Source organism: Psammomys obesus, unplaced genomic scaffold, assembly GCF_907164565.1.
Source record: "Psammomys obesus unplaced genomic scaffold, mPsaObe1.curated_primary_1811, whole genome shotgun sequence".
NCBI lineage: Eukaryota > Metazoa > Chordata > Mammalia > Rodentia > Muridae > Psammomys > Psammomys obesus.
The window spans coordinates 11,969,570-11,982,788 of NW_026586173.1; the positions used below are offsets into that span (position 1 = coordinate 11,969,570).

At 42.9% G+C, this 13,219-nt stretch overlaps 1 protein-coding gene across 1 annotated transcript in view; it reads right to left on the bottom strand.

Moving 5' to 3' along the window:
* The window catches only part of Bmper (BMP binding endothelial regulator), a 232,798-nt gene that overhangs the window by 94,758 nt on the left and 124,821 nt on the right, over positions 1–13,219 (bottom strand). Inside the window, exons 8-10 of the mRNA XM_055601459.1 lie at positions 6,769–6,878; positions 5,031–5,171; positions 3,021–3,125 (exon numbers count right to left, since the gene is read on the bottom strand). Of these exons, the coding sequence (XP_055457434.1) occupies positions 3,021–3,125; positions 5,031–5,171; positions 6,769–6,878 (356 nt within the window). The remainder of the gene's footprint in view (positions 1–3,020; positions 3,126–5,030; positions 5,172–6,768; positions 6,879–13,219) is intronic.

The following is a 13,219-nucleotide window of genomic DNA, read 5'->3' on the forward strand; positions in this document are numbered from 1 at the left end:
AGGGGGAAAAAATTGTGGCAGCAGATTAATATTTAAGGAACAGCAGTCGCTGCATGACCTAACACTGGGTTGTTTATGCGGATTTAATGAGCTGATACCTTAAGGCTTAATGATATGAGAAGTCATTGTTACCAAGAAGCAGAAAATTCTTCTGGGCTGTGTAAATACAGCCCAGAAATCACCTTCCACGAGTAAAAAGGCTGGTGTCACGTGACACAGGGTGATAGAAACAAAAAGCTAATTTCATGTGCCACCACAGGCCATGTTCTTTTACTACAGAGTTTTATGCCATGGCTCTTCAAGACCTTCATCGTCTACCGCATACAGCATACAACACCAACTGCTGTGTCTGCCTCCTGCTTCATCTCATTTGAAATTCACAAGGACACTGAGTACAGGTGACCCCATCCCCCTATTACAGAGAACTAAGGAAGCAAAGTGCACTGAAAGATGCCCGGGCTCCAGCAAAGGCCCAGAGCCCAGACTCTGCTCATTCAGTGCTTTGCAAAGCAGGCTTGAATACTTTCAAAATAAATAATCACGTTAGCTTTACAATTAACTTCTTTTCTACGGGGAAACTAAAGCCGTGTCTCTTTCCCGTCTTGCATCAACGAGGCCTCCAATGCCATAGGGCAGTGGTTCTCAACCTTCCTAACGCTGCGACCCCTTGGATACAGTTCCTCACGCTGTGGTGAACTTCAACCATAAGAATTACTCTCTTTGCTACTTCATAACTGTAATTTTGCTACTGTCATGAGTCACAATGTGAATATCTGATATGCAGGATATTTGGCGACCCCCCGTGCAAAGGTTATTCTTCCCCCTCCCCCCAAAAGGTGTCATGACCCACAGCTTGAGAACTGCTGCTGTAGGGGATCTCATTTAATTTCTCAAGGATGGAGCCAAAGAAGCCCAGGTCCATGGGATGATTTCCGTAGAGGCTGGGACTGGGCACTGTTCCCCATCGGGGTGGAGCGTGTTGAAGTTGAGTTTCTAACCAGTTGTGACTGGGCGGTTCCCTGCATCCGCTGCACTGATTTCCCTTGTTCTGCGGAGCTGGTCCTGGTACTACATTAGGTGGGGAACAAATGAAGCACAGACTGTGAGCTCCGGGAGCCTGGGCTGTGTGTAATGAGCCCGAATCTGGACACACTGTCACCTCATCAGGAAGAAGAATCTATTCAGCGCCCACCTCAGTGGAGAAGTCTCGGGGGCAGTGAGGTTATTTCAGTGATCACAGAATGGCCTCAGTGTACACTGAGGATACTGAGGAGACAGTGGGCTGGTGGTCTCACCCCCAGAGCCTTGGGAATTACCTAGGAGGATGAACAACAGTGGCCGAAACCACAGCCAGGAAAACAGGAGGGTGGGTAGCTGGAAAGGGTGTGAAGGGGGTGGGGAAGGATAGGAGACGGGGACAAGGACAGTGTCCTTCTATTTCTTTCTAATTTTAGCAATTTGTTTAAAAAAATTTTTCCCCAGCCAATGCAGGAAAGGAGACATAAACTACCGTCTTTTCATTTCTTTTTAAAGGATTGCATGGTGGAGCTAAAACTATCTTCCAAAGACCTCGTGCTGGCCTCTGAGAAGGGGAAGTGTGAAAGGGAGCGCAGGTTGGAAGGATGCCTAGAAAAGGAAAGGTGGTCCAGCATCCAAGTCAGGGCACTCCCCAGAGGGGGAGGGGCTAGGCAAAGGCCTTCCTGGGAGGGGTGGACATGCCTGGCCTGAGTGAGGCAGGAGCAGTGAGATCACCAGGGAGACTGGGAGCCACAGGCGACATAAAGAGCTGTGACCTCCTAGCAGAAACCACCGACCCAGCTACAAGTGGCAGAGCTGAAGTGAAGCTGGAAACTCCGCAGTGGCCTGCTGAGGCGAGTTACTCAAGCCACCAGGTTGGCACCGCTTCCCGGTTTTGTCTTGTAGAATAAGGAAGCCCATTATTGCTAACATGTGCTGGGAGAGTTCATTAGCAGCGAGGGTTCCCGGAGGACTGGCAGAAATGATGTGATTCCATTTTTCCCAATGAATATTTATAAGCAGCCCACGTTCAAGTCTGCTTATTGTACCTACTTTTTTTTTCCTTTTCTTTTATGGGAAGTTTTCAGTTTTATGTCTGAGGCTTTTTAAAGCAAGACTAATTAGGGTATTTTTCCCCCTTTCTACCCCCCCCCCCCAATTCAGTTGTGCAATGGCAACAGCTGTTGTTTTCTTGTGCCTCATTTGGCACTCAAGTAAAAACAGCAACTTTTTGTTTATAATAATAACAGATGTGAATAAAATTAAAAGCTTTCTATAGCCGAGAATGGAGGACATGCTCTGAATATATGGATATGTTTCTTCATTCACTGGAAGGTACTGAATAGGTTTGACATTTTCTCAGAATGTACAAAGCCTTGAAAGGTTTCACGTTGCTGAGGTGAATTCAGTGTGAAGCGCATGCCTTGGAAGATAATGGAGGCTTTATTCAAGGCTCTGGGCTGTGGGGTTCTGAAAAGAGGTATTTCCATAAGGATGCTATTTCCATGTGGGGCTACAGTGGAGGAATACAGGGGACTTCTCTGCAGAGGAGTTGGGGCTTCTGCTAGGCAAGGAAATCCTCCTGGGGAATTTGCCATTAAACAACCACATTTTACCATGGCAATGAGAAGAAAGCTGAGATTTGAGAGGAGAAAAAGAAAAAAGAAATAAGAAGAGGAAGCAAAACACAGTTATCTTGTTAAACTGAAAACCTAACAACAACAACAACAAAAATAAGGTCCAGGCAAGGCAATTGGAGAAGTGTTTGTGAGAAGTCTATAAAAAGCAGGGTGATTGCAACAAGGACTGGACAAGAGTTTTGTCACGAAAGGTTGGACTCCAGGTAGGGATGGCAAGAAGGAATAAGCAAGCTGCATAAGGGGCTTCAGCTCCTGGGCGGTATCTGTCAGCTTTGGGAGTTCCAGCTTGTCTTTTCAGGAAACTGGCATGTACCATGTGTCTCCCAAGGTAACAGAGAAAACAAAGCCAAATTCCCAACATACCTGTGGGCAGCTGCTGAGAGAAATGCACTGCTTCTTGCGACACTCTGTCTTCCCCTTCACGCAAGCACAGATGCTGCAGTTGACTGAGGACCAGATCTCTCCATCCTGCAGGACACGGCACAGAGTTCCACTGTCAGGCAGAAGCTGCAGGAGCCGAGCCAGTGGGCTTCGCCTATATGTAATCAACTTAACAGAGTGGCTAGGGAGGATCTCTGACACTGTTTATTTAAAAGGTGGGAAGATCTTGGCCATTAAATATGAAGGAGTCTTCTGGGTCTAACCAAGCCATACTTAACGTCTTACCGAACCCTCATGTATTTTTTTACGTTCACCCTGAAGGACAAGAAAGTATGAATTTTCCTATATGATGCATGGGCGAAAATTTAACTTTCCTCTGTTTAATGGGATCGAAATGTTTGCTCTCTCAGGCAGGCAACACAGTTCATTGAGATGCTCAGGCATGATGATGCAAGCTCAGCGGTGCCATGCCCCTGATCCACCCAGGACCTGAAGAGGACGGAAGTTACTCAAGTAATTCTCAGTGGCCAGGCAGACACCTGGTCAGCACCCATCTGAACACACAGAGCCCAGACAGACTCGTCCTAGAGAGATGAATGGCTTGCACGCTGCCTGCCACGCACTCTCTTTCCAAAATGTAGGAGAGCAGTTTGAGACACGTCTCTGAGACTAGACTCTTGCTTGGATAGAAAGGTACTGGGCTCATTGGACTTATTATGTGCAGCTGTCGGTACTGAGCCAGGACGTGCCAGGCAGGGGCATACCTGTACTGAAGTTGGAGAGATCAGATGGCAGAGTCAGATACAAAGACAAAAGGAGGGATCCGTCCATGGATCCAAGATCTTTGGTGCCTCCTTTCATTTCTCAGTTTTTGAAGGTATTTTAAGGACTACCCACTCTCCACTGCCTTTCAGAGGACAGAGAACTAACCCAACTTGTCTTTAAAGGGCATCGGACTTATCAATGTTCTATGAGAAAATATTCCCGGGGCTCACAATCACTGCAGAGTACTTGAAGCTCCAGTTACTAAAGGAAGTCTTTTTAATAAAAGAAAGTATTTTGTCTACAGCCCTATGTTGAGAGGAGTTTGTTTTATCTTGGCGCTCTGGGGACAAGTGGCTTTGAATAAGGAGGATTTTACATGAATGTCTGAACACTTGCTGTACCCCACCCCCGCCCCATGAGCTTAGTGCACTGTCTTCTTTCTTACGGGAGACCATGAGAATCCAGACCTCTCTCCAATCAGGTCAGTGGGTAGGAACCCTGAGGGAGCTTCCGCATCTGACATGATGTTCAGGGTCCAGATTCTAAAGGGTTTCACCAAACATGTCTTTGGTAGAGTCTCTCCCTCATCTTTAAGGAAAACGTAATAGATAAGGGAGAGGAGACAGTTGGAAGAAAGCCAACATCTGTTCTCTGAAGCTAAACGGTCACTACTACACAGCACCCACTTAAGACGGCTTCAGGCAGTTTGGGATGAGCAGCAGGCAAGCCTTCGAGTACCTTAGAGCTGGACTCTCAGTCACTTACATGGCAAATATCCTCATCGGAACAGCTTCCTAATGAGTCTGTGAAATGCTGCTGAAAACACCAAATTTTAGAGCCATAAGGATTTTGCCATGGTCATGACCTTGACAAGGCACGCTGAGCATCCCCAAGTAAATGAGATGCTCTCAGCTATGTGGCATGCTCAGCTGAGCCTCAGGCACTGGGTGATCACATGTAGAAAGAGCAGTAATTCTGACACGTTCAAAATCTTCCATGTCCTTAGTTTTCACATCTACAGATATACATATTTATACATATATATATACATATGTGTATATGTACACATGAACGCAAAGACTAATATATCAAATAAACATATGTGTTTTTAACTATATAGATTATGTAAAACTCTGATTTCCATTATGTCTGGAGCTTTTTAATGGCTAATACAGTGTGATGGCTCCCATAGCATGGGATCCTTGTGGCGGCTTGTCTCATACATACCCTGAAAATCTTGCTCCCAAACTTGCATACTTTGATATTTTCTGGGGGCACCCGTAGGAGACACTCTTCACAGCAGGCATCCTCATTGTTGTTACAAACACCGGGGTGGGAACACTTCTTCTTACACACCATTGTGGAGTCCTGGAGGCCCAAAGGCAGACTGGACATTAAGAATGACTTCCCCTCTCCTGAGCATCCCTCAAAGCTGCAGTTCTCCTTTAACAACCCACAGTGGCCCCAAGTTGTACTCTCCTAGCACCATGCTTTAGTGCAATGCAATCATTCACTTCAAAACATGTTTCCTGACTAATATCTGTAGCAGGTGAGGGTGTGGCACCCTCCCAGGCTTGCTTCCACTGGTCCTTAACTTTATGCTCAAGAACTCAGCATACTTCTTTGATATGACATGAAATTCCAAATCACTATGGGCCAATGCATTTCTTTCCTCCTGCCCTTCTTTCACTTTTTACATAATCAAATCTTGTTCTGGTTTCCTAGAAGTCAGGAAGAATGCTGGATGAGGCTGTTGGAGAGGGGAGCGATACACAAACAGAGCTATTAGTTATCACAATGAATCCCACCTGAGGAGGCTTAAATTCTAATGTCCCCACACACACCTGCCAAGACTTGCACAGGTTGGTAAACTGCTTGAGAAAAATTAGAAATATTAAGGGGTGTGGTCTTTTTGGAAGAAGTGTGTGACTGGGGGTGGGCTTTGAGGTTTAAAAAGCCCTTCCATGCCTTGTCTATGTGTGTGTGTGTGTGTCTGTCTGTTTGTCTGTCTGTCTATGTCTCTGTCTGTCTCCCTCTCACTCTCTCTGCCTACAGATCAGGAGGATGGAAAGCCCTCAGCTACTGTTCCAGCTCCTTGTCTGTATGCTTCCCACCATGATGACAGTAGAGTAACCTTCTAAAACTATAAGGAAGTCTGCCTTGGTCATGGTGTGTCTTCACAGCAACAGAACAGCAATTAAGACATGCCTGATTCTTCACGTATACACTTTCCCAAACTGTGAACTCATATTGTGATAAGCCTGCCAATTTCAGAAAAAATATTCATTCTATTTCTGAATACCAGCATGCGGGCACACATTGCCTGGTTATGTCTCAAAGATTCCTTAAGACCCAAAGTGGTGTAAATGTATAGTAATAGCATAACTGGCTCCCCTTTGTGGACTGACGGGCTGCAAGAGAATTGGGATGGTGACATGTTTAAGCAAAGCCTCAGCTCCCAAGAGAAAACTGTTGCCTGTGAGATTTCAGTGTGGATGTGGAATCATGGGCATGGAGACCAAGTTCACAGGGAGATGTTCTGTGTGCTTATATAAAGCAGTGTGCATAGAGGGAGGTTTATGTTTAACACAGGATCATGCAAACCATGGAAGGGAGACATCACTACATGAGAGTATTCATGGGCTCTAAAACTGATCAGGTTTATGTCTGTAGCGAATTGTAAAAACACGCCTTTTTCTTCTCTTGAATAAAATTCAACTTTAATTTCACTGTCAGGTGTGCTGCAGAATTCATTGATGATACATAAAGTCCCAGAACACAGCCATCTGCATTTGTCTGACTGTAAAGAACCCTTAGGACAGCCTCCGGGTCGTCTCTGTGACCTTGAGTATGATTATGTTCTTCGGATGGCATCAACAATGGTTCCTCCTGCTGAAAAGAATGCGATCACACGTGCCTACAGTTCTACCGTGGGTAGCGCTGCAGGCTCTCAGAGCCCCCTTACCGTGCAAGTGCACACTGTGCAGTTGTCATAGACAAATGAGGATCCATTGTCATAAACATCACTGCGAAACAGGCAGCTCCCAAAAGGAAGGTCAAATACTTTCCTCTGACCTATAGGGAAGCAAGTGGAACCATAATGAAAGCAAGGCAGAAAGCCAGACATATCTTGTTTTACCATCTTATCATTGATAATTACAACACAGGGCTTTGGGACAGTCTCACAAGACCATGTAAATGTGATGTACAAAAACAGAGTTTTGGGTCAGGTGTACCAGGAGGTCCCTAGGAATCAAAAATCTGAAAAGTCATTGTATAAAAGTTTGATTCCACAATGAACTTTGCAGATTCAACAAACTGTTGCTATCTATTTGCCACAGTAGACATAAGCTGCCTTGTGGCACTTACATGGGGGTAAGATCACTTCAGCACAACATGGTACATTCTAGACATTCCGTCTAATTCTGCTGTGTCTTTAAAAAAAAGTGACATCATCTCCCAATGTGGCATAAGTGAGGAAGAGGATGCATGTAGCAAGAACCAAGATATCCTAAGGATTGGCATCAAGTGGCATCCACTATGGTCTGAATGACCATGTTCCCACAAAACTCAGACACTGAAGGCCAACCACCAAGCAACAGTTGCTTGGCCAACCACCAAGCAACAGGTGACAGCTTGGGGTTTTGGGGGGTATGATTAGCTCACAGTGTGGAACTCCCACTAAAATGCCTTTATGTAACTAGCCCCAGAAACAGCTCTTGTTCCTCCCATGATATGAAGAATAGCAACTGGAACATCAGTGAACTATGAAGGAAAAATGGAAAGAATCCATAGGAACCTTCTCCTTGGGCTTCCCAGGCTCTAGAAAAGCATTTCTGTTACGCAAAAGCTGCCCAGTCAAAATTGTATTATAGTAGTCTAAAGATCAGTAAAGGTTATTTACTGATCTAAGGTGACTAAATAAATGACACAGAGGATAAAAAAGGAACTTAATTCAAGGGGCACACAGGGAGACTCCAAACCCAAATGCCATGTCCAGCTTTGGTGAGGACCAGACTGGTGAGTGAGGAGCCAACACACATTATCCCAGAAAAAAATATATAATCTGATTTATTCCTTTCAGCACTTGAGTTTCTTCTTCCAAGACAACATGGAACCATCTCTGAAATGTTACTTTAATTAAAGACTAATTGAAAAAAAAACTCATGTTTACTGAACAAATTTATAGCTGCATCCCTTTCTTTTTAAGAAAGATTAACGTTGGCGTTAGTAGGCCTGCTGAATCGTTCTCAGTAGGCCCAAAATAGCTCTGCACAGACTAGGTACTGTTCTTACAATTACAATTCTTGGAAATACTAAGAGGAGTTAGGAAAACCTGTTTTAGACTATGACAGGTCAATGATACAGAGCAGACCCAGTACTAAATCTGCTGGGTCTCATCATGAGGAAGAACTTGGCCAGACATCAGAAGACAGCAGAGAGCTATGCTTTAGACCCCATATGTAGAGGCCTGCACCTTGGGTGTGATCCTTCAGCCTGCACTCAGAGTGGCATCCACAGTGCCACCGCCCATCTCATCACCTCTATCTACAATGATAACAGTAAAGTATACAAGCAAAAACTATCCCATGATTAAACAAAATTTAATAGAATTGTAATGTTTTCTTGCTTGTGTATAACAGGCATGTGTGTGCTATAGATGTGTATAGCAGCACTCTGTACGTGTGTGTGTGTGTGTGTGTGTGTGTGTGTGTGTGTGCGCGTGCACACACACACGCACGCATGGGCATGCATAGGTGCCATAGGTTGACACCAGGTATCTTTCTTTATTTCCCTCCATTTTATATGTTAAGGCATGTTCTTTCACTTGTATCCAGGACTGAATGACTGGGCTACTGTAGAAAGCCACTTCCAACAGTCCCTTGTCTCAACTCACACAGGTGGGATTGTGAAGAAGCCACATTATCAGTCTCTTTAGCACCTGGGGGCTGAAGCTCTGAATGCCAATCCTCATACCTGCATGACAGTCACGGATGCCCAATGGGGTATTCCCGTAGCCCATAGCCGCTATTAATATCCCAACCAACACAGGTAGTTCTTATGTGCCCAACCACATTCTGAGACTCTTTAACTTCCAGCAGAGCAAAAAATTGATCCACACAGCAAATATTCTGCTAAGAAACCCCTCTGATGTCATTGATGTCATTCCGGAGCATCAGGAAACTATTAGCTGGGCTGAGAGGTGCGGCACATGGCTTTAATGCAATCACTCGGGAGGCAGAGGCAGGCAGATCTCTGAGTTTGAGACCAGCCTAGTTTGAGTGAGTTTCAGAACAGCCAGGGCTACATAGAGAAACCCTGTCTCAGGAAAAAAAAAAAAAAAAAAAAAAAAAAAAACTAAGAAAGAAAGAAAAACTATTAGCTGAATCACATGGATTGGCCCACACCGTTATAATAATTTCTGCCAAAACACATCTTAGTTTTAGAACATTATAGTATAAGGAACATATCGAACAAGCTTTAAATATATTTAGTAGCAAGGACGTTAGCAATTTTTCATGAATTGAACACCCTTCTCTCTATCAATGCATCAGAGCTATGCTTCTGCCCTTGAGAAGAAATGTACAGTGCATTGCTGAGGTAATTTTATAATTATGACTTGGCTGTCTTTCCCCATACTTTATATGCACCTCAATGATTTTACAACTGACCACAAATGTGAATAAAGGCAGACAACTGCAAAAACAAACAGGCAAGCAAATAAAAATAATAATAAATGCATTGTGTCATATAGACTTCAGTATGTTGTTTTTGTATTTCCACTCAATTCTAGGAAATTTTAACCTTCCCTTTTGATTTTTTTTTCCCTTCACCCGATTTTGGTTGTTTAGCTTTCACGAGTTTGTATACTTTCTGTCATTTCTATTGTTGTTGGCATTCAGGGAATACCATCACTTGTTTGAAGAGGCAGCCCAAAAAATAAGAAGAAATCTTTCCTAGCTATACATGTGAAAAAGGGTTAGTATCTACAATATACAAATAACTCAAAAAATTAACATGAAGAAACCAAACAATTCAATTTTAAAAATGGGGCATGGAACTCAACAGAAAGTTCTCAAATGATGATAAGCAAACAGTCAATAAATATTTTTCAGTGTTCATTTATCCACTAGAAAAATGCATTTATCCACGAGAAAAGTGCATTTATCCACTAGAAAAATGCATTTATCCACTAGAAAAATGCAAATTAAAAACTACTTTTATACTTTATCCTATGGCAGTCAGAATGGCTTAGATCAAAGAAACAACAGCAGAAACAAAGAAATAAAGAAACAGTGACAGAAGCTGACTTTGATGTAAGGAAAAAGGAAGTAGTCACTGCTAGTGAGAATGCAAACTGCTCTAGTTATTATGCAAATAAATTTGGAGGTTCCTCAAAAGCTGGAAATAGATCTACCACATGAGCAACTACACCACTCTTGGGTATATTCCCAAAGGAATTCATATCCTACTGTAGAGATACCTACTCATTCATGCTCATTACCGATCTACTCATAGCAGCCATAAAATGGAGACAGGCTAGCCCTTTATTAGTGCATCGACTAATAAATGAATAAAAAATAGGTGGCATATTTACACAATGGAATATTATTTGGCTGTCAATAAAAACAAAATTTGCAAGTAAATGGATGAGGCTAGAAACTATTATTCTCAGTGATAACCCAGACTCAGAAAGACAAAGACTTCATATTTTCTCTCACATGTGAATGCTAGTTTTGAGTCCTGAGATACTTATATTTCATTTGGAATGGCCATAGAGTTCAGAAAATTACTAAGTGCCCATGAGGCGGGACTTTCAAGTGGGTAGAGACAGAACACATTGGTACACATTTGTACCGAGCATTAAAAAGAAATAATTAAAAGGGACAGGAAGGGTTAAATTGAAGTAGTGGAGGGGAAGGCAGTTAATATGGGGGGAAGAGTAAAAGGCACTAAAGTCTTTCTTAAAAGTCATATGGAAATCTACGTCTGTACACTCACACATCAGAGAGAGAGAGAGACTTAGGAAGGATCTGTCCAATAAGCAAACAAGAATACCTCTATTAGATACCACAGACTAACAACATAAGAAGAGCATTGCCAGGAACAGGTCACTTACTGTGGAGCTGTTGGCTGCGGAGGTCTCAAACTACACCCACAACAAGCAGTACAGCAGCGCAAGCAGTACAGACTATTGCCAGTGTTCTTGGTTACCCTCTAGAACTTGAGGACTATTGTTGAAGACACCACATTTTTGAGTCATGGAACATGAAAACCTAAGCTAGTAAGCTTCATTTCTACTTGCTAGCTTTCATGGTGCTGGAAGATGCCATACACACTGCCAGAGGAGACTCATCAGTCTATGAAGCTGGCAAGCTACATTAATGACTACCCTGGCAAGACATGGGAGCAAGTGTCATGAACATCACGGAAGTGACCAGTCACTTTCTCTTTAGATTTTAGCTACACTCCACAAGATGAGCTTCATAACTACCACCATCATCAAACCAAAACCCCATGGCTAGACAGGTCATAGGTCATGGAGGAGAGTCTACTTATTATTACTTTGCTAAATGGCCACCAGTTAAGTAGACTTCTAGGGACTGATCATAGATTAATGCATCTGTCAACCCTCATCGGAGAAGCTTCTGTCTGCAGTAGCGGTGATTAACTAAGACCCACAACAGGCCAAGGTACAAGAAATAGGAGACTGGGGGGTGCTCAGCTCAGAGGCATGTATACTCTACCTTTCCCCCCAAGGCTAGGGGCTCATCTCAAAAAAGCTGGCAGAAAAGGTCTACAGACAGAAACAATGGATGACTATAGAGAAAAAGTATCTCTTGGTATATCAGGAAGCAGCCATGTGAGTTCACAGTAGTTGTGACAGTATTCACAAGACCTGTGCAAGCCCACGCCGTACCAAATCCCAGCACAGACAGGGAAGTTGAGCATGAAATCTTTTCCCAAGCGGAGGAGGAGGAGTTATTACGAATTGTTAGCTGTTGGAAGGAGAGCCAGTTTTCTCTAATAGTGTAACTCCTGTTAATACACACACACAAAATATGTGCACAGTATGAATGTGAGCCCTAGGCTTTTGTCTTGTTTTGGTTTGGATTTGAGACATAAAGTTGAGTGGATTGGGAAGGTGGGAGTTGATCTGGGAAGAGTTGTGGAAGGTGGGTGAATATGATCAAAACAATGGCCAAAATTCTCAAAGAACTAATACAATTTTGAAAAAATAGATACAAAGCTCTATGAAGAGCTGGGCATGGTGATACATGCTTAGAGTATCTATACTATATATGTATACGTGCTTATAGTATGTAGAAGGAAGAGACCAGAAGAATACAATTTCAATGCCAACCTGGACTACATGGCAAGAATCTGTCTCAAAAATAAATAACATTATAATGCCTTTATGTGGAATCTTGCTTATAAACAAATTAAAATACCTCAAGGCTGGAGTCTACATTTCCTCACCAGAGGTCCTTCCATATCTTAGATGCAACCACTGAACAGGCTTTGGCTTGTACTATTATTACTAAGCCTGTACTATTATTACTCTCCTCAATACTAGTGCATAAATAGATAGATTACTGAGTGAGTAGAGGACAGACAGATGATGGATGGATCTATGAATTGACTAATCTATTGATTGATTCCTGAACAAAAAGACACTACAACAGTTATTTCCTGAATTAGATGTGACCACTGAGTTAAATTATCCCTCACAAAAATGTAAATTGTATCTAGAATTATGGATATAAATCTTAGCAAAGTGCCTGGTTCTTATCAAAACTCCCAGCAAATGGCAGATGATAACTATTAGCCTTGTTAGCGTGATGTCATTTCAGTGTTATCCTGGGCTATGCCATATGGAGAGGTGTTTCGGGTACTGTTCTGTGTATCCTGAACTTTGATGAGACGCTCCATTGAAAATGAGAAGTGTGGAAGGAAATTCTGCAATCCAAATGGCAGAGGTGTTCCACGTGCAGCATTCCAGTCAAGAGAAAATCTGAGAGCAGATCAAGTATCCAATCGGCCAAAAGCCGAATTACACTTAGTTTTCAGCAACCAGAAAGTTTCCGGGTGTTTGCCTTTATCTGCTTTGTTGCTTTAATTGTTGTGTGGATATGTTTCTTTTCACCACAAAAGAACACAAAATCTCACTTTAATCCCAAAGTTGGCATGGCTCAACACAAAACATTCTAGGGAGTGGTTCAGAGGCTGGCTGGACAGCTTGATGTAAGCCATTTCTACATCATTCCAGTGTGGGTTAGCACAAAGAAGAAAAAGGTCTCATTTGTCAGAATTACAATCTTTAAGTTTCCCAAAACTTACTGTCCTTTTGGTAGTCTATCTTATAAACACAAATGATGAGTAAAATGTGTACTAAATACAACAGTCATTGCTCA